The 19,258-nt window shown below is 40.8% G+C and overlaps 1 protein-coding gene across 7 annotated transcripts in view; it reads right to left on the reverse strand.

The window, feature by feature from the left end:
- wt1a (WT1 transcription factor a) overlaps positions 1-9,438 on the reverse strand; it is a 29,394-nt gene extending 19,956 nt beyond the window's left edge. For all 7 annotated transcript variants that reach the window (XR_014893127.1, XR_014893128.1, XR_014893126.1 and 4 more), the window contains exons 1-3: positions 8,373-9,438; positions 4,894-5,016; positions 3,700-3,802 (exon numbers count right to left, since the gene is read on the reverse strand). Coding sequence is in view for 4 of the 7 variants with exons in the window: in XM_085280683.1 (XP_085136809.1) it covers positions 3,700-3,802; positions 4,894-5,016; positions 8,373-8,841 (695 nt within the window). In the remaining 3 variants the exon portion in view is untranslated. The remainder of the gene's footprint in view (positions 1-3,699; positions 3,803-4,893; positions 5,017-8,372) is intronic.
- Positions 9,439-19,258: the final 9,820 nt, after the last annotated feature.

Genomic DNA, 19,258 nt, shown 5'->3' on the forward strand with positions numbered 1-19,258 from the left:
GTTCTTGACAATGACAATAAAATAAATACTATACTACTTTTCAATGCATATCAAGCCTCTTTAACCATCATAACTAACAGTCAAACCTGGACAGTCATAAAAACCTAACAGTAACTTTAAAAGCATCCATTCATCCCACTAATAATCATATCGGCTTATAATAATAATGGATTGGATTTATATAGCGCTTTTCAAGGCACCCAAAGCGCTTTACAATGCCACTATTCATTCACTCTCACATTCATACACTGGTGGAGGCACCTACGGTTGTAGCCACAGCTGCCCTGGGGCAGACTGACAGAAGCGAGGCTGCCATATCGCGCCATCGGCCCCTCTGGCCAACACCAGTAGGCAGTAGGGTAAAGTGTCTTGCCCAAGGACACAACGACCAGGACAGAGAGCCCAGGGATCGAACCGGCGACCTTCCGGTTACAGATATGCTTCCCAACCCCCTGAGCCACGGTCGCCCCTTATCAGTGCAACAAATCTGCCTAATGAGACATTGTATTGCAAAAAGCTATACAGATACAAATTGCCATAAACATTTAAGTAACGAGTGCAAAAAGAGCTTGTATTTCAAAGGTGTCAGAAGGAGGGGATTTCCAGACATATCTGAAAATGGTTCAGACAAACTGTGAATCGTGCTTCGGTGAGATGAAAAAACAAAATCTGCCTGAGCAAACCGAATAACTGAATATGCAAAGAGTGGCCCACTGCCACCCCCTCCACATGCACCGACTCCATGTGAGAAGTCAAATGACTCCTGAGGACACAAAAGTTTGGAATTCTGTGCAAATTGCCAAATTTCCTGTGTGTCCAAGAAGAGCCTGAGCATTTGTTTGCAGCTCAAAGATTACAGCAACTGTTCAGAACATGGTGTGCGATTTCATACACCTTGTACTCTTTTTTACTTTGATAAAAACCAGAGTGCCCCCTGTCTGTATGCATTAATAAGGCCCGTGTTTTTATTTCATGTTGTTCCAGCAGCCTGCAGAGTAAATACAGGCCTGTTGGTACCAGGCTGTGAGATTAGACCACTGACTCATATGAGCCTTCCCAGCTATGAGAGCGCGTTCGAGTGGATATCAGTTATGTTTATGATTAAGACTTCCTCACAGGGAGATTCTGAGGACAGCCTATGACCATACGTCTCTCTCTCACACAACTTTCCCTGCTGTGATATTCACAGAGAATTTATTACGCTGGTCCATCGATGGGGAACACTGAAGCAATGGCATGTGAAGAATGTTATATTTAGAAATCAGAACAAGAAAAACTTTAGCGAGCACACAGCCAGGAGACATACCTACTAAAAATGGTTCATGTATTAACCTCAGAGGAAGCTTATTGCCGCTAGTTTTTAAATGCATCTGTAAAAGAGCTGCACAGGTAGCTCTGTGTGGTGAAGGCTTGTGGAATATTTACATTAACATCCATTTTTTTGTTTTGTTTTTCTGTACTAATCCGACTTACAATAATTGCAGTAAATTATCAGGTACAAAATGGGCACAATGGCTACATTTTTAAGAAACTAGGCAATATTTTTATTTCTGGAATGTGGGTGGAGTGAGGGAGTAAAGGATGGGATTAAAGGTTAAGTTTGGGTGTGGCTGAAGGTGAAATACTTGTTGGTGGAGGAGCAGACTCACTATATGTACATGCAGAAAATTGCACACTTGGTATGTAAAAACATACCAAATAGAGTATTGATATTGGACAGAAAATTTCTAATCTTAGAATTCAGATATTTTCAGTCCCATTGCCACAGCTGTATAAAATCAAACACCTGGCCTCGCAGTCAGCCAAACAACTGTGAATGAATGGGTCGTTCTAAAGAGCTCACTGAATTCAAGTGTGGTACTGAAATAGGAAGTGAGCGTAGCAGCAAGTCAGTTTATGAAGTTTCTTCCCCCTAAATATTATAAGTATTACTGCAAAGTGAAGCGTTTAGCACCCACGGGAACAGCAGTCAACGTTACAGGGTGCGGTCACTGAGCGCTGAGGTGCTCAAACCTCCTCTGGCATTGACATCAGTACAAACACTGCGCACCAGGAGCTTCATGGCAGCAGCCACAGCAAAGTGTAGGTGGCCCAGTGTTTTTATCCATATAGTTGAAGACAAGGTCTCTAAACTCAGAATGTGCTCATGCTTTGTCACGACATGTTGGCAGCACGTTTCTCATTTTCCATCTTCACCACTATAACCAAGATAATCATGGAAGAGCTTGGTTTTTCCCCCAGCTGTTAAGTTTCTTATTTTCTGTCTTTGCTTGGAACATAAGAGCAAGTTTCAACCAATATTCACTTAGACTCGACTGAGTCAGGAGAAGCTACAGAACATTATTACTGACACCCATAAATAACGGGGGGAAAAAGCTTTTTTTCTCTTGGTACTTTTGTCAAATTGATTATGGGTGTGACCACAGTCACCATGGCTATCACAAATACAAAACTTCCAAGTCAAACTACAGTGTGCTGAGACCTGTCAGGGTCCCACAAGGAACTACTGGGTAAAAAAGTCACTGCACCAGTCATGTTTTAGACGTCACACTGGACAGCTCATCTAATCGAAAGTGAAAAGCGAGTCTTGCGCACTGTTGCTAAAAAGTCCTTTCATTAAATGCTGCAAAGCCCACTAGGAAAGCAATGAAAGAAGGTAAACTGGCCATCAACCATCGGTGGAGTTTCATGACAAGAAAACAGGCTTATAGCTTCGGTTCGTCTCAGCGGCTTGTTGAGTGGAAATATTTCTAGTGTTCCAGTCATTCATCTACTGCAGCAAATCACTGCTTTTGGAAAATGGCTTAATGTGATTTAACCTTATGTGAAGCAGTCTGCTGTCAGTGAAGACATTTCCTTTATTTTCTTCATTTTCGTTTTTATTGGATGGAAACAAACAGTTTTAACTTAAATGTAAGCGCTGTATCAACACGAGCTGATTCATATCGTAAAGATTAATGTAGATCACTCTGCAAGGCATTATAAAAGCACAAAGCCCTGCGCTGTTTCAATCAAAAACTCCCGCTAATGTTGCAAAATGATGTCAGAACAGTCGCAAGTTTAGAACCAGAGGATCTTACGAAAGACTCAGTGTGGAAGAAGCTCAGCCTTTTCGCGTCTTGCCACAATGTAACTGCACTTTATGACGAATTCTGCTTGGACGTCATCTGTCCTTCAGAGGAAACACCAGAGTGTCTCACAGCAATTAAAACCCCAGAAAGGTAGACAGTAAATCACTGACAATTATCCTCACAGAATAAGCATAAAGGACTTTCTTTATTTTAAACAATCAGTAAATCAGCCCATGCTTTCCTTCTGAACGTCCTAACACCGTTACTTACGGACTAATCTACACACAAAGTCACGACGATACATACACTGAGGATTTTCACATCACTTGAGGAATACTTAAATACTCTAATGGGTGCACAAAAACTGAAACAACCAAGAAGCTGCTAAAGGAAGCAGAACAAAAGCAAAGAAGGAAACTGCAATGGCAGGCAGACCTGTCCTGAAGGTGAACATCCTGTTAAGAACTGCATCCTGCTACCTTTCACTGAATTTAGTGCAACACAAAAACAATCAACAATGGTTTCTGAAGTATTTCCAGATTTAATTGCTGCTGATAGTTTGGTGTAAAAATAGATTTGATGATTTTGGTGGGTGCGCACTGCAGTGCATGAGGCATGTGAGTGTTACCTGTTGTAAGGATTCCTCAGAAGCAGAGCCTGGCTGCTCGTACAGCTATCTGAAGGTGTGTGACACCCATAGACAGGAGGAGGTACAGGATACTGCTGCTCACCTATAATGCCCACACAGATACACAATACAGTATATAATGTGGGTAGTTATACATTAAAAAAAATATGGCTTTTGCAACAACAAAAAAGACATAATGTGAAGGTTAAATTCCTCAGCAGTGTTTCTTTTGTGGTCTCTCTTTTCCCCCAGATTTCTTCAAATGTTAAGATCTTTCTCTCTCTGTCAACGGCTCCCTTGACATTTCTGAAAAATCCCTCTCTCTACTCTAATTCCCGGCGTAATCTTTGCTGTAAAAATCATTGAAAATTTACAGCTACGGGTCCACAAAACACCCCTATTTAAATATTTACAAATACCATACAGAGGGGAGGGATTAAAGACAGAAGTGGGTGGATGAAAGGGGTTTGTCAGTCAGGATGTGGCTGATTTATACCTCCGACATGCAAGGTCAGGGCCGAGGGACCAGAATAGGGGACAAGACACTCCCTAGGTGAGGGCCTTTGGGCTGCCATACACACAGCTGTGCACTCACACAGAATTAAAACGCACTGAAACGTCTATTTTTGTTCCAACTGGCAGAGACTCTGATGCATTGTTGTTTTGAGAAAGATGGAAAAATAATGCATTTTTGGATCTGCACAAATGTTATCTGAGCAGTTGTCCTACAAAGGCAAAAGACCTGCAGCAACTATGTAACTATGTGCTTTGGTATAAGCTTGCAACAAAACTATTTGTAAAAATTATAATTGTGATTAATAAAAAAAAAAACAGAAAGTGTAACAACTATGAGTCATTTAAATTTTCCCTTGCAATTCCCTGCAAATGGAGATATATATATGTGTATATATATATAAGTCTGTTTATTTCAGAAGACTAAAAGACACCAAAACAAACAAAAAACTTTTTTACCATATGGGGGTGGGGGGGTGGGGGGGGGTTTAGAAAACCTAAAAGGTTTTTAAATATTTTCACTATAAATAGTTAGAATAAAATTAACTTACTTAAGAAAAACAAAAAATTTTGATTAATGAATCTCAGGAAGAAAACTCCTGTTTACATGCTGAGACATTTATCAGGAGAGACTGAATTCACAGGGCGCGTCGGCACGCCGAAAGCCACACTCGCACATACCCATCGTGTTCTGCTGAGTTAAAGCGTCTTCATGTTTGAAGGAGTGGTTGGAGAACTGCGAGCTGTGGTGTGTAGGAGTGTGACCATAATTACCGGCTCCATCGAATGCAACTGCGCTGTAACCTGCAACACAGAAAGAAAAATAAATACATAAAAACAGGCGGAAATCCATAACAGTGAAACACGATGACATGAAACTAAATACAACAGCATAGCTGCATTTGTGAATCTGGTAATAAAGGTAAAGTAACCAAAGAGCCGCATGCAGAACAAACGACTTATAATAAACTCATAAGATTATCACAACATGATTAAAAACAAGAATTTTCTATATTAAAAAAAATTCCTTTTTCTTGTTTTTGCGATGAAGAAATAAGATTAATAAAAAAATCCTCATAAATGACCATTTCAGCATATATCCTGCTACAAGCAAAATGAATATAGACTAAAAAATGCCACCAAAAGGTGAGTGCATCACTGAACGAAACGGTGATCATACATGATGCTCATTTTCATGAACATCAACGCTGATACTTTTATTATTGACAGTCTTGCAGCACAGATCACTAAAAGAGGAAAAGATCAAGGTAACATTTATGATGAAGACCATCAAAGTCAGCCAAAGTCATGAAATGTGAAGCACCGGGCAGAGATGTTCACGCATCAGTGTAAGGCGAGAGAAAAGTTTGCTTTGCACACATACGTTAAAAAGCAGTACAGACTCATTGCAATCATCCTACTTTGAGATTTTGAGATTCAGTAATATAATTATGTCAATTATTATTTATTCATTTTTTCCACTTTTTAGGACGTTGCAGGCCAGACTATGATCTAGAGGACCAGCTCGGGCACTTGGGTTGTATTTATGTATTTTCTCTGCTTTAAAAGATGAAAATAAATCACTCAAGTTATGATAAAACCAGTGAAAAAAGGAGGTGAAGAAGATTTTCTGGGTTTTTCTTTGTTTCTACACATAAAACATGAGACATGTTAAATGTTACACCTTAAGCTTCCCTTACTCGTTTTTTTTTTTTATAAAGTTACAGAAAATTTGAATTAGCCTCATTTATGACTTTATTCTCCATTCAATTAATCTTATTTTCACCACTGGCATAATATGCACACAGTTAAACTGCGAGTTCAGTTTGAATAAATTTAGTTTTATAAAAAAAAAAACCCCAAAGAAACACTCAAACACACCGACTTCTGTTGAGAGAGATCCGTGCCCGACAACCCAGACTAGACCTGACTCATGACTTAGACTGGCCTAAAGGGCACGACACACTGCCATAAATCACCCATGCACGCACGCACACACACATTATCTCTCACATGCACGCCTCATTAATTAAAATACAGCACTTTCACCGACTTTACCCTGTAAATCGGTGCTTGAGAGGAGAGGCGGAGGGGGACGAGAAAAAAACTCATTAAACATCTCCATTTGTCTTCTTCCCTGTCTGAGTTTTCTCTCTCTGCATATGTTTGAGCGTGTGTGTGTTCATCCATGTATTGGGACATTTTTGTTGCCTCCTTGAAGTCTAGCACTGAGGTGAGAAGAGATGAGGTCAGCTGGAAAACTCTGGAAATACCCCATATTGTCTTCTTCTTTTTTAATACTCAGAGTTGTAAATAAATCTTCAAATGGATGATTGTGGAAATCAGCTTTACATATTAGGTGATCGTCAGTATGTATTTATGTGTTATCTAAAGGTTAAATATATGGCAATAAGTACAGTAAAAGTTGTGCTGTAAAGTTGAAGTGTTTTGGTAAAATTTATTTTACTTTTTGTTTGTTTTGTTGTTCAAATCACACAAAAATGTCAGAACATGACAGAAAAACAGAAAAGCGGTGTGTGTGAGTGTGTGTGTGATGGTCCCTGTGTGACCCCACTGTGCTATCACGCTCTACTGTGTGACCCGAGTCCTGCTGTTGGTTTGTTTGTCTGTGCTCATCCAGCCACAGCGGGGAGCAGATAAAAACAGGTTAGAGGTCGGCTTGGCGCTTTGATTGCTGTGTTATTCCTAAACGATCTGCTTGATAAGCACGTTATTACTAATTAATCAGTTGGGTAATCACTAACAGATGAATTTTTCTGCCTGAAATGAACATTTACAAAAACAAGAGTTTAGGGTGTGATACTCAGAAGGTATGAATCCCACTGTTGACTTTGGACACGCTTCAGCTCATGGTTAATTACTGAACTCTAGTCTGGTTAAAATGACGGATTTTACTGGTTAAATGAGATGATGCACAAAGCGTGGTTCAGGTGAATATAATTCACAGAAAAATTCACAGAAAAAAATGAAACTTTATATAATTTACATGCGAACGTGAAAATAATAATGGAAAAATGTTTAAAGATGTTAACAGAAAAGTGTTTTTGTTCTCCGAATAAAACACAAATTGAAATTAAATCTAAACAACCAGGACTAAACTGAGATGTGAAAAACCCTCGACTCCAATGGCAAAAATTACGAATTCGAACTAACTCAGTGGCGTATTTAATTATAAGTGGATCATGCTGATGCACGTTGCTGCAGTCATGCATTTATTACACATTAAGCAGATGTTTAAAGAATTATAAATTACAATTGCCAAATCTTTGACATTTATTAGACCAAAATACTGTTGTGCTTGACAATCAGATTTTGTAAATGAATTAAAACATTTCAGACAAAATTTTATTTACCTTAAAAAGTATGAAACGGTAATTTTATATAAAATTTCATATGAAGCACTGCACCTGGAATTATGATATTTTCAGAGCTATATTATGAGTAACACATGACATGTTATTTTATATAAAAAGTAAACCTTCCAAAAATTAATTTATAAGGGCGTCAGACACAAAAGAAAAGAATGATCATAATTACTGTAACCCTATTTAAAAAATTCAGTGACTGCGATTAAAAGCAAGATCAGATCCAAAGAAGTTCATGGATGTGATCTTTTAATGGGCCGTTTGCACAGGACACACATCTGTGGCTTAAACATTCATGCCTACAGCTCGAATGCTTTTAACGCCACCTTTTCAGAAACAAACAGGAGTCTTGTGTAAGAGTACTAGCTGGATCGCCTTTCTACAACTTGTGTGTGCTTTTAAGAAGATGTCAATGTTTGTAACGTGCTTGGTCGTATCAGGCCGAGCCAAGATTTCGAGCCAGAGAAGGAACACGTCAGCTGATTTAAACCACATGAAATCATTTTTGGTGATGTACTAATGACTGACAGATTTGTCAGAGAACTTCAGATGCATATACAGGGGGTAAAATTTGTAAAAGAAAATGTGCTAAGTTATAGAAAAGTGACCTTCACCTTCTGAAGCACCTTCTGCAGAAAGTAGAAAAGATTTATGTTGAATTGAATGATAAAAAAAAAAATGATACCAAGACTTCAAGCTGCATCTGTCAAAAGTTCTTGTGAAAGAATTGACAGTTAAATTGGTGATGTTCTAACACCCAGACTCACACCCTACCTGTCTGGTTGCGGGCCGCCTGCTGCGTGTCCATGCAGTTGGTCAGGTATGGCGGATTGCTGAACATCCTGCTGGGGGGCTGGTGGTGGTGCGGGGCGGCCACGGGTGGCGGTTGGCTCGGGGCCGGCGGAGGAGGTGGTGCCCCGAACGCCGCACCGTACCTGCAGGCCCCAGTCCCTGTGAACTGGCCCGAGAAGTGGACGGTAAAAGCACTGAGGCAATGGGGATCTGCATCGTGGTGGTGGGGGTCACCAGCGGCCCCCCAACTGGGCTCCTGTTTGATGAAGGAGTGCGCCCCCAGGGAAGAGTGGGGAGCAGCCAGAGAGGTGTAAGGGGAGGGGGCAGTGTGGAAGTCCAGGACAGGAGCCCACTGAGGGGCCGTGCTGACGGGAAGGGCCGGGCAGCCAGGGCTGGGGCCCGCCGGGACCGGGGGCAGCAGGGAGTTTAGGTCGCGTACATCTGAACCCATCGCGGTCCAGGGGAGAGAACTGGGATAAAGGAAGGCTATTTTTAAATTCGATCCGTCTCCCTGTGTCCACCTTCTTAATCCTTGGGAGTCTTTCAGTCACTTTAAGGAGTACGTCTTCTTTTTCTCAGCTCTTCTCTGAATCAGTCGTCTACGACACCACACACAGGCGCTCTGGAAACTCATCAAGTCTGACAGAAGTACAGAAGTTCATGGCGACACAGCACAGTCTCTGCAGCCAAGTTTCTCAGCAAAAGAAGAAGAAAAAAGAAGAAAAAAAAACAGACAGATTGATCAGTGGTGATCTTCAGTTTTCGTCCACAACAGCAGAAAGCAAGTTTTGGCTCGGAGAGATGGGGTCCATTCAAGAAGGAGCTCAGAGCTTTCTCTGTGAATGGAGAAAGAGGAGTGAGGAGGAGTGAGGAGGAGTAGCCCTCTTTTCCCTCCACTCTCTGAGCTTGTGCATGTGTCTGTGTGTGTGTGTGAGGAGGGTGGAGGGGGTGGAGTCAGGAGGTGATGAGGGAAAGCACCCTCTGACTTCATTCATCTACTGAACAGTCACTCTGATGCAAACAAATAAAGCCAAACTTTGACCTCAGTCACACAAAAATAAAATTTTAACCACGTGCTTTTCCTGTATTTAAAAAATCTGGGAACAAAAATCTTCAACAAGCATAATTTTCTAACTATTTGTTGAAAGACAATAGCCCAAACTATAAGTCTATTTTATTGCTGACAGGCCGATACAGTAGCTATTTTGAATGCATTTAATCAAGCAGCATTAAAATGGATTTTATTCTGAAGACGACTTAAATATTTCGTAAAGAATAAACTCACCTGTGACAAAGGAGGCCCGGCCCGGAGTCCGCTTTAAATAGAAACGAATCAACCTTCCTCCTCCAGACTGAAAATAAATGCAGCATTTTACACGGATTAAAATTATTAGACAATATTAAATTATTATAACATCTGATTTATCTAATTTTTTTTGCTGTGTTTAAGTACAAACCGGGGCGGGGTTACGGTCTAATTTAAACGGTTGTGCACGAACGCCCCGCGCGCCAATAAATCATGTCTGACTGCAGCTTTTAAGGCCCGCTGCTGTATTTATCTGCGTTTTCCTATTTTATTTACTCTGTTTTCTTAATTGTATTCGTTGAAAAGCTGTCGACATATTAAAATCACACGAACACTAAAATAATAAGAACTGTGACGCCTCAGGTTTTCAGCCGAAAGGCCAGAAAAAGGGAAATCATCACTGAGAAATGAATAAATACATAATTAAATGAACGGAGACGCGCGTGTCAGTGGTTTAAAATTTAATGTTTCGTCCATACAACGAAAACACATTTTAACGGCTCACCTTACTGCTAACATTCATCAGTTTCCTGCTTGGGAATAATGCGATAAGAGTTCCCAAAGTGTGCGTGAAAAGTCCATTTATCTTCAACTCTCCACGTTTGCGCGTGCTGGTTGCACGTGGCAACAACGGCCTTTCCCGTAATGCAAATCTATGTCTTTTCCACCTGCGTCAAAACGACGAGAACACAGTGCTAACCGTGTCTGACCTCTTGATAGACTAACAAAAGTGCGAAAGAAAAAAAAAAAGGAAAAAATAAATAAATTATTCAAATTAAAATGCTGGTAATGTATTTTCCCTGCGTCAAAACCTTTTAAAAATGCACTTATTTCCGGTTATTAATCCGGTTATTAGCCATTAATACGACTTCCTTCAAGTGCTTTTGTTTTCAAATTAATTCGTTATTGCTCAACTGCATAAAAAACAAACAAAAAAATCTAACATCACAACTAACTGTGCAGGGGCGTTGTTAGCATTTTCTTTAAAGAATCAAGTGGCACAGGACACTGTGGGGAACCAGGAACAGAGTTTATTTTCTTCCACAGTGGAAAAAAACACAACTAGGCTTGATTTTCTCGCTGGTGTGCAGCCCTGTGCTCTCTTACAGGTGGTATCAAATGTGTGGGTGCACAAGAATTTAAACATTGCTCGGTAGTGAGTGGGAAGTTTTTAGATTTTTTTTTTAAACTCATAATGATAATATTAAGGACTATGACAAAAAATCATAATCCTAAAAAGAATGTTAATACTGAAATATTTACATATCAGAGACTACCAACTGAAGTCTCTGGGGACCCCGAGAATAAATTACTGTCAGCAGCAAATAAAATAAATTTAAAAACCAGAAGAGCAATTTAGTTGTGTGATTAATGAAATTGTAGTGAATAATGAAAACTATTATTATAGTAATATCAAGGCAAAGTTAAAAAATTATTGCACACACTTTTTTTAATTTTCACATTATTACTTAACAGCTTATTTACCGTCCTTTGAGTCTGGTATCACTGAGGTTTCACTCATTTCAATATAAATATTATTCCTGCTGTTTTTTTATTTTATTTATAAACACCAGACAGGACCTGACCTATTAGGCATCCACGAGGCATCCAAACCACCTCAGGTTGCTCCTTTAAATGAAGAGGAGCAGTAGCTCTACACTGAGCATTAAGCACCAAACTCTGCACCCTATAGGTCTGAGCCCAGACACCTTTCAGAGGAAACTCCTTTCAACCACTAATAAACACAGTCGTATTTATTCAGTCACTCATGACCACAGGTTGATCCTTGTAGTTCAATAGCTTAGCTTTTATCTTAAGCTCGCTCTTCACAACACACCTGTACAAGATCTTTCTGTCATTCTCCCACCCTGTTCTCCTCTCGCTTGTGAACAAGACCTTGAGATCTTGAGATTTCCTCCACTTGGCGCAGCAACTCATCCCTGACCCAGAGTAGGCACTCCACCCTTTTCCAGCTGGGAACGGCGTCCTCAGACTTGGAGGTGTTAATTCCCATCCTAGTGCTTCATACTTACCTGCAAACCACCTGAGAGTAAGGCTACATCCACACTAGACCGGATAGATTTGAAAACGCTCCGCGTCCACACTATCAACTTCAGTCGTTTTCACAGAATTGTGCGTCCACATTGAAACAGCCAAAAACGCTTACGTTCCAGTACTGCACATGCATGAAACGGGAGACGATTCGACCTGCCTCATTTCTGTCTGCCGCTTCTTTACTTTCCAGCTCTTTGAAATGTCGCGGCAAAATGTTGAGGAAAAGCACAGAGTTTTTTAAATGGACTAACAATGAGGTGGAGTTGTTGCTGCGAGTAACACAAAAGTACAAAGTTGCAAAAGCGAGTGAGAATTAAAGAATTTGAAGAAAAGCTATCTGAAGCATGTACAGACTGATATTAATCTTTGATAGGGCTGTCAAAACTGAGAGCAAACAAAACAACTGCTGTATAATGCCCTTGTATATAAGTTTAATTGGTCACTTGACTGCATCACATGACTAAAATGTGTCATAGTTTTCAAAAACTCCTGTGCACTGCCACGCGAGCACCGTTTTCAAATGTATGCGTTTTCGGGAGCGTTTTCAAAACGCTGCGTTTTCGATCAGCGAAAACGTCGTCTCAGTGTGGACGGGAGGCCCAAACGATGCGTTTTCAAACGAAAACGCATTAGTGTGGATGTAGCCTAAGTGGAGGTCACCACCTGATACACCTAAGAGAATCACATCATCTGCAAAGAGCAGAGATGAGTCCACTGAATCTGACACCCTACGCCTCTTGGATATGCTAAGAAATTCAGCCCATTAAAAGTTATGAATAGAGCCTCTGACAAAGGTTAGCACTGATGGAGACCAGTCTGACATTTTGTTGGCAACAAGTACCAGACTTTGACTCTCAACTAAAAACCGATGAAGCTAAAGACATGCTACAGGCAGGCAGAGCACACAGTTTGCCTCATGCTATGTCCAGGGCAAGCTGGTATGTGACAGTTGCTCTCTGTGTTTCAGGACCAAAGGTAACACCTTTATGATGTAAACCTTCCAGCTGAGAATTGGACAGCAACATCAGCACACGCATCACTCCCAGCAGGGTCACTGCCGCCTGGACTGGGCCTTGCAGTGTAACAGTACCAACTCTCTTTTTCCATGTGTGACATGACCAGGGCATGCCCCAGCTGTGCCGGGTAGAGTTGGTGGGGCCTTCAACCTTCTGATGATTTCCGTTTTACAATTTGAATTCTTTTTATATTGCTGGGTAGGTGTGTCTATGTTTGAAAATCTAAATAAAGTATGTAAAATGATTAAAAACTAGCATAAAATAAATAATATGGAGGACAAATGATACATTTTGGAGTAGAAGCAGGAAGAAGAAAATACTAAAAAGCACACAGGTATGACCAAATTTGTACCTTAGTAAAGTATTTAAAGTGAATGTAATAAATTACATTTCCACTATGGGCCTATCCATCCTCCATTCCACTTCAACGTCACTGTTTGTGGAGTGGGCTTTTATTTTGGGTGGGAGCCAGTGACACCCAAGGCCCTCCCTCTAGACGCACCTCTGTCACCACGTATTTGTTAATTTAGCTCTTAACGCCTACATCACCAATCAAAAACTAATATTGGCAGTTTACACTGCTATTTCCAGGAGAGAAAGTCTTTTCTTCTCCCGCCTCCCACATTTCAGCCACGCCAACTTCCGCATGTTACAAAGTGCACTAAGCCACAAGAAACAAGCTCAAGACCAGTTTATGACCCTGCGGCTATAATTTTGGATGACACAAAGACACAGAGGGGGAGAGAGAGGAGGACGACTGTGATGAAGTGCCTCCACACTGCAACAGAAAAAGTCATTCACAAAGACGGCGCTTCCCTATGCTAGCTCCACCCTGCATGGGATTAAGTGCAGAAAAATCTGTATGTAGTGTATATTTTGAAATGTTCCTTAATTGAGGTCAGGGTGACACAACACTGTTGAGTAGAGTCAGCTTGCTCACACAGATAAACAATTTTCTGTCATATGTGTGTCCTAGATTCCAAACGCTCATATTAAACATGTTCAAATGTCAAATTATGTCATTGCATGTGTAAGTAATCTGTTACTTGCACAAATAACCTGCGACTTCTGATTGCTCCAAATTGGAACAGAAATCCTGGCTCTATACGGTTCCTGTAAGAGCAGATGTATTGTCATCTCAGGCACTGCTCCAGAAGCTCCGCCCATCTGCTGTTAAAATAATTTGCTTGCTAGAGACAGCCAATCTGAAGACACCGGCTTTGTCTTTGTTTCCGATAGTGGATTAACTGAAATCCTACTCCAATGCCCAGTATAAGATAAATAAGGATTATTTTAAAGTGTGAATCATGCAAAGCTACTCTAATAGCTCTACACCTCTGCTAATTATCGTGATAAAATATATCTACTGGGCCAGTGTATCCAATGTGAAATGTGAGAAGATTAAGAATATTGCAAATACGTATATTTTACTTTTATAATTTTAAGATAAAAACAAAAATTATGCATGATAATGGAGTGGATAAAATATCTCTTTTCAGCATCAGTACCACCAACTATCATTCCATAAAGTAAAAATCAACTTTCTGTGCAAAATTGTCAATAGAGACTGAAAACGCAGGATTTTGGAAAAGTATCGGACTGCACAGGTTGCAGAGATGTACCTAATAAAGTGGCTGTTGACTGAAGCTTCCAGCGAAGAAACACAACCATAAGACCTGTGGATCAATGGAAGGAGCAGATGAAATGAATAGCTATGGAACGTTTTCTCTGCACCTCCAGCCAGTCACGGCAGATGACTTCCCCTCCCTGAGCCTGGTTCTGCTGGAAGTTTCTTCCTGTTTAAAGGGAGTTTTTCCTTCCCACTATCACCAAGCGGTTGTTCATAGGGGGTTGTCAAACTGTTTGAGTCTTCTGTGTATTACTGTAGGGTCTTTACCTTATAATATAAAGTGCGCTGAGGTGACTCTTGTTGTGATTTGGCACTAACTGGATTTAATTGAAAATTGAGTTTCACATTGTTGCCATGGTTTGAGGACTGACTGGCACTTATTGGCAAAGCTACGAAATATTTATAGATGTAACCAGCCTGAAATTCAATTCAATTCAGTTCAATTTAATTTTATTTATATAGCGCCAAATCACAACAACAGTCGCCTCAAGGTGCTTTATATTGTAAGGTAGACCCCACAATAACACATACAGAGAAAAACAATCATATGACCCCCTATGAGCAAGCACTTTGGCGACAGTGGGAAGGAAAAACTCCCTTTTAACAAGAAGAAACCTCCAGCAGAACCAGGCTCAGGGAGGGGCGGGGCCATCTGCTGCGACCGGTTGGGGTGAGAGAAGGAAGACAGGATAGAAGACATGCCGTGGAAGATTGAAACCAAATTGTTAAACAGAAACTAATGTTAATGTTTGTTTTCTGCATTGTGATTTGCTGTTTGCAGCACAGTCCATTTATTTGGTTATTCTTTGCATCACTGTCGCAAAGTTGGAGTGTTTATGTTTATTCTTTCTTTTTTTTTAAATTGCTGACTAAGGTCGGAGCATATTTGCTAAATTTGAAACTGGCAGTTAGGGAATAACAGCAATACTTATATCTATAATCGAAGCCTTTATGCCTGTCAATCAAAGCTTCATACCCTTATCTCCAGTATTTGGATGGATATCTGATAAAGAAATTCAGCTGTTATTAAGGGGACATCGATCCATAGCAGGAAGTGTGTACACATGCTGCTTAATTCTGTAAAGTTGTACATATTAATATATAACTCTAAGGAGACTGACTCCCGTTTGGGAGGTGATGAAACGGTGGTGAGAGCAGTGGCCACCTCTTGGTTCCGGCCCTGCTGGCACACTTAATAGTCCCCTGCTTATTCGGCTGCAGCTTTCAGGAACTCAGCCGGACGACTGCTTATCACGATGACCTCAACCTCTAGAATTTGCATAACAGTGTAAGATAGAAATTAGTTTCCATCTTCGTGCTGATGGATTTAACTGAACGATGTGCCACATCTCTGAAGTCTCCTTCCATCCTCTCCATCTAAATAATGTGACCGACATGCTTCATGTAAATCAAACAGCTATTTTAAATATATTTATAAAAATCGTCATCAGCATTGTTTTTATTTGACTGTAAAGCTTGAAATCACTCAGCGTGCTGACCTTTTTGCCTGGTCCAGACTAAGAAAGTCTGGAGCCAACATGAAAAGAGTCACGTCATAGTACCGCTGCCTCCTCTCAGCTCCAGTGTTCACATATTCCAAACATACATTAAAATCTAAGATTCCCCCTGTGCTGTCTTCGGCGATACCGCCGCCTATTTATGGTTATCTCACTCTGACTGATGCTCCTGGTGTTGCCAGCTGTCTTGTTGTCATGACAACATGCTCATACACGGACACACAGTACCAGACACCAGTTTCGGTAAGTTTCTGTTTATTTTTAACAGGCTTCTCCAGAACTTAGACATTTTTTTCCTCCTCATCATCCTCGTGTAAAACAGACCACATCTGGACACAAAAACGAGAAAAGAAGTGAAAACAAAGTTCCCAAAGCCACTGGAAGCTGATGTTTGGGTGCCAAACAGCTGCACGCATTTAGTCTTCAGCATTTATTAAGACACCTTGTTTCTCAAACAAGACGTCCAACTTTTAAAATGATGTCTTGATTTTGAGATGTATTTGTATTTTCTTTAGTCTGCTTGCTCTTCTCTTTGAAGACAAATGGATGTTCTGCAGGCCGGAGATGCTGGCAAACTGCCACCAGTGGACCCAAGCACACACACAGTTTGAAGCTTTAAAGTATCACAGTTAAAGTGGGTTTTCCCCCTCTTAACGGAAGTGTCCACTCAGCACTTTTCTTCCCATCACGCTCCTCCTCTGGAACCAATTATAGCACTGACATGACTCAATTTGCTTAACACCCTGTACATCAGAGTAAACAGACATGGTTAGACAGCAGCAGTGTGTTGTTGTTTACTCTCTGCGCACTGGTTAAATGTGGCTGCCTGCTGTATGAGTTTGGGTGTATCTGTGTTAAGCTGATGAGGGGAGATAGATGGTGACTTCACCATCTGGAAATCTAGTCTGGCTCTCTGTGCAAGAGAACTGCTGACCCACGATTCAACTCTTCAACTCCACAAGGAACAGAGAGAGAGAGAGAGAGAGAGAGAGAGAGGGAGGGAGGTTAGCAGGAGGAGAGGATGAGGGAGGCAGGAGGTGCGCGGTGTTAAAAGTGCTTGTCATGAGGAGAATTCGGCGCGTCAGACTACTTTGTTCAGCCGTCAACAAGAGTCTTGGAAAGAGGAGTAGATGTGCACTCATCCAGACGTGCAGGCCGACACACACGGAGTCGTGTTTCCATCACTTTAGAGAACATTAAACTGACTTACAGTCAAATCCAGGAGTTTTACCCACCCTAAAGTTTGTCGCCAAAAGAAAGGCGAGCCCCTGCTACATCATTAGTACCATTACACGCTGTTTAGTGTTTTGTTTTTGTTCTTATTATAATGGCTTATGTTCTTTCAGAGCAAACTGTGGCTGACATGTTGGGAATTAAAAGAATGGCTCGGTATTGAAGTGTGAGTCCGTGTGACTGTGCATTATCCTCTAAGCAAAATATCCGTGAATCTGTAAATAAGACGCAGGTAAGAAAACACATGTGCTTTACTTTGTCTCATTTCTTCCTTCTGAAGGAAAATTCACAATCTTCATCAGTGTTGTCATCTACACCAGCGAGCACCAAACCAAACAACTTGAAAACTGGCTGAAAAATCCTTCGAGTTATGATGAGTTTATTGGGTGCAGGAGTCCTGCCTCCGTATGCATGCATGGCTGGACCGTAACAATATAGCCACTGCACTGCGACACAAAGATTCAACTGCCTGATAATGGAGCTAATAAAATGCAGTCTAGTTTTAATCTTAACTACAGGATGTTTTATCCTACTGAGCGGTAGAAGTAAGGAAAGATACTTTAATTTTAGGTGGCCTTTTCAGGGTGAAGGAGGTGAGAGGGGGAAATGGTGTCTGTTTTAGAAAAATGCATGCTGTGATTAGCAGCAGAGGGTTAGCCATGCCCTGCTTTTACACTTTCATTATTATCCATCTTCCACCAGGATATTTAGAGCGTCACACACTTCATTTTTTGCATTCTGCTGGAGTATCATGGAGTGACCTGTATCTTTTCTGCCCTGATTTATGGTAGAAATGTCTTTATTTGGGAAAAGTTTAATGAGTTCATAATTCTGGTTGAACATCAGGCAACTTTCATATTTTTGTTTGGAGTCTTCTGCTCAAATGTGCATCACCTGTTCCCACCTGATGTTTTCATTTCTGTTCTTCAGCAAGACTATTCATATTCAAAACATGTTGCACATGTAACTGGTGATTTAAGTGAATCGTGTACATTTTAACTTATTTGTTATTCTGACATGGGACCAGGAGGTCAGGCAACTTTATGTTAAGATTAGGTAGCAAACTAGCAACAGCTCTTCTGAACCTGAAAGTGTTTCTCCTTCTTCGTTTCTTTCTTCCTCTGTGTTCACACAGCCACACAGGAGAAGATGCTGCCGCTGCTAACTGAGATAACAATTCATAATTCACATTCATAGTTTGGGAGTAAGACTAATTATTGTTTCTTTTACTCTATCTCTGTGATGTAAATGAGAGGGGATCTCTTCTTGTCTTTAAGGGAGAGTTAAAGCAGCTTGTTTCGGACACTGGATGAACTAAGGGGGCTGTCACAGCTTAGTTTAAGATGAAGAAAGATTATTTTGAAAGAAGAAAGATTATTTTGTACTGTAAAATTACTCTTTATTTCCCCTTAATTGCAATTAATATTACTGCATCTTTACTTCAGTCAGTTGTAGTTTATCAGCCAAATGAGTAAAGCCATCTTTAGTGTTAGTGTTCTATTTATCAAGTGGTAATGATCAGAGCTGTCCATTAAGGCCCTAAATTAAACCAGCGTGAGTTTGTGGACATTTTATATCAGAGGTCACTCTTCTTGTAATCTTTGGTGTTAACATTCTCACAGTCTGAGAGTCCTCTCAGCTTCAGTGACGAACACAAACACACATTTGCGTCTTTTGTTCTGTGTTTTGCTGATAAATGTCCTCTGATCCATCATGATAAGCCTTCTGATCTTTGATAGGACTCGGGCTGAGAAAGAAGCCAGCAGCGCGCTACAGGATAGTCTCAGGAACATGTTCAGGTCAGTCTCCTCTACCTCGTCCCCTCTTTTTTTTCTTCTCCTGTTTGTTCTTTTTTCTTCCTTCACTTCTCACTTTCACTCTCCACTTTAACATGGCTGCCTCTTATCCCCGAGGAGCTCTCAGGCATCTGACCAGTCGACCAATCTGGTTTAAAGATTGATGGCCCCCGCGGCCAATGGAACACATTCCTGCTCCACGAACAACAAATTATCTTCAAATGAAAACTCGACAACCTTAGCCCCAATGTTTTCTCTAGAAACACAGAGATCCCAGTGACCCAAGGAATACTTTGTTTTCCCAGCAGACTGGCA

Source organism: Mchenga conophoros, linkage group LG7, assembly GCF_057382185.1.
Source record: "Mchenga conophoros isolate Kocher_MC1m ecotype Shallow Benthic linkage group LG7, M_conophoros_male_GT1.1, whole genome shotgun sequence".
NCBI lineage: Eukaryota > Metazoa > Chordata > Actinopteri > Cichliformes > Cichlidae > Mchenga > Mchenga conophoros.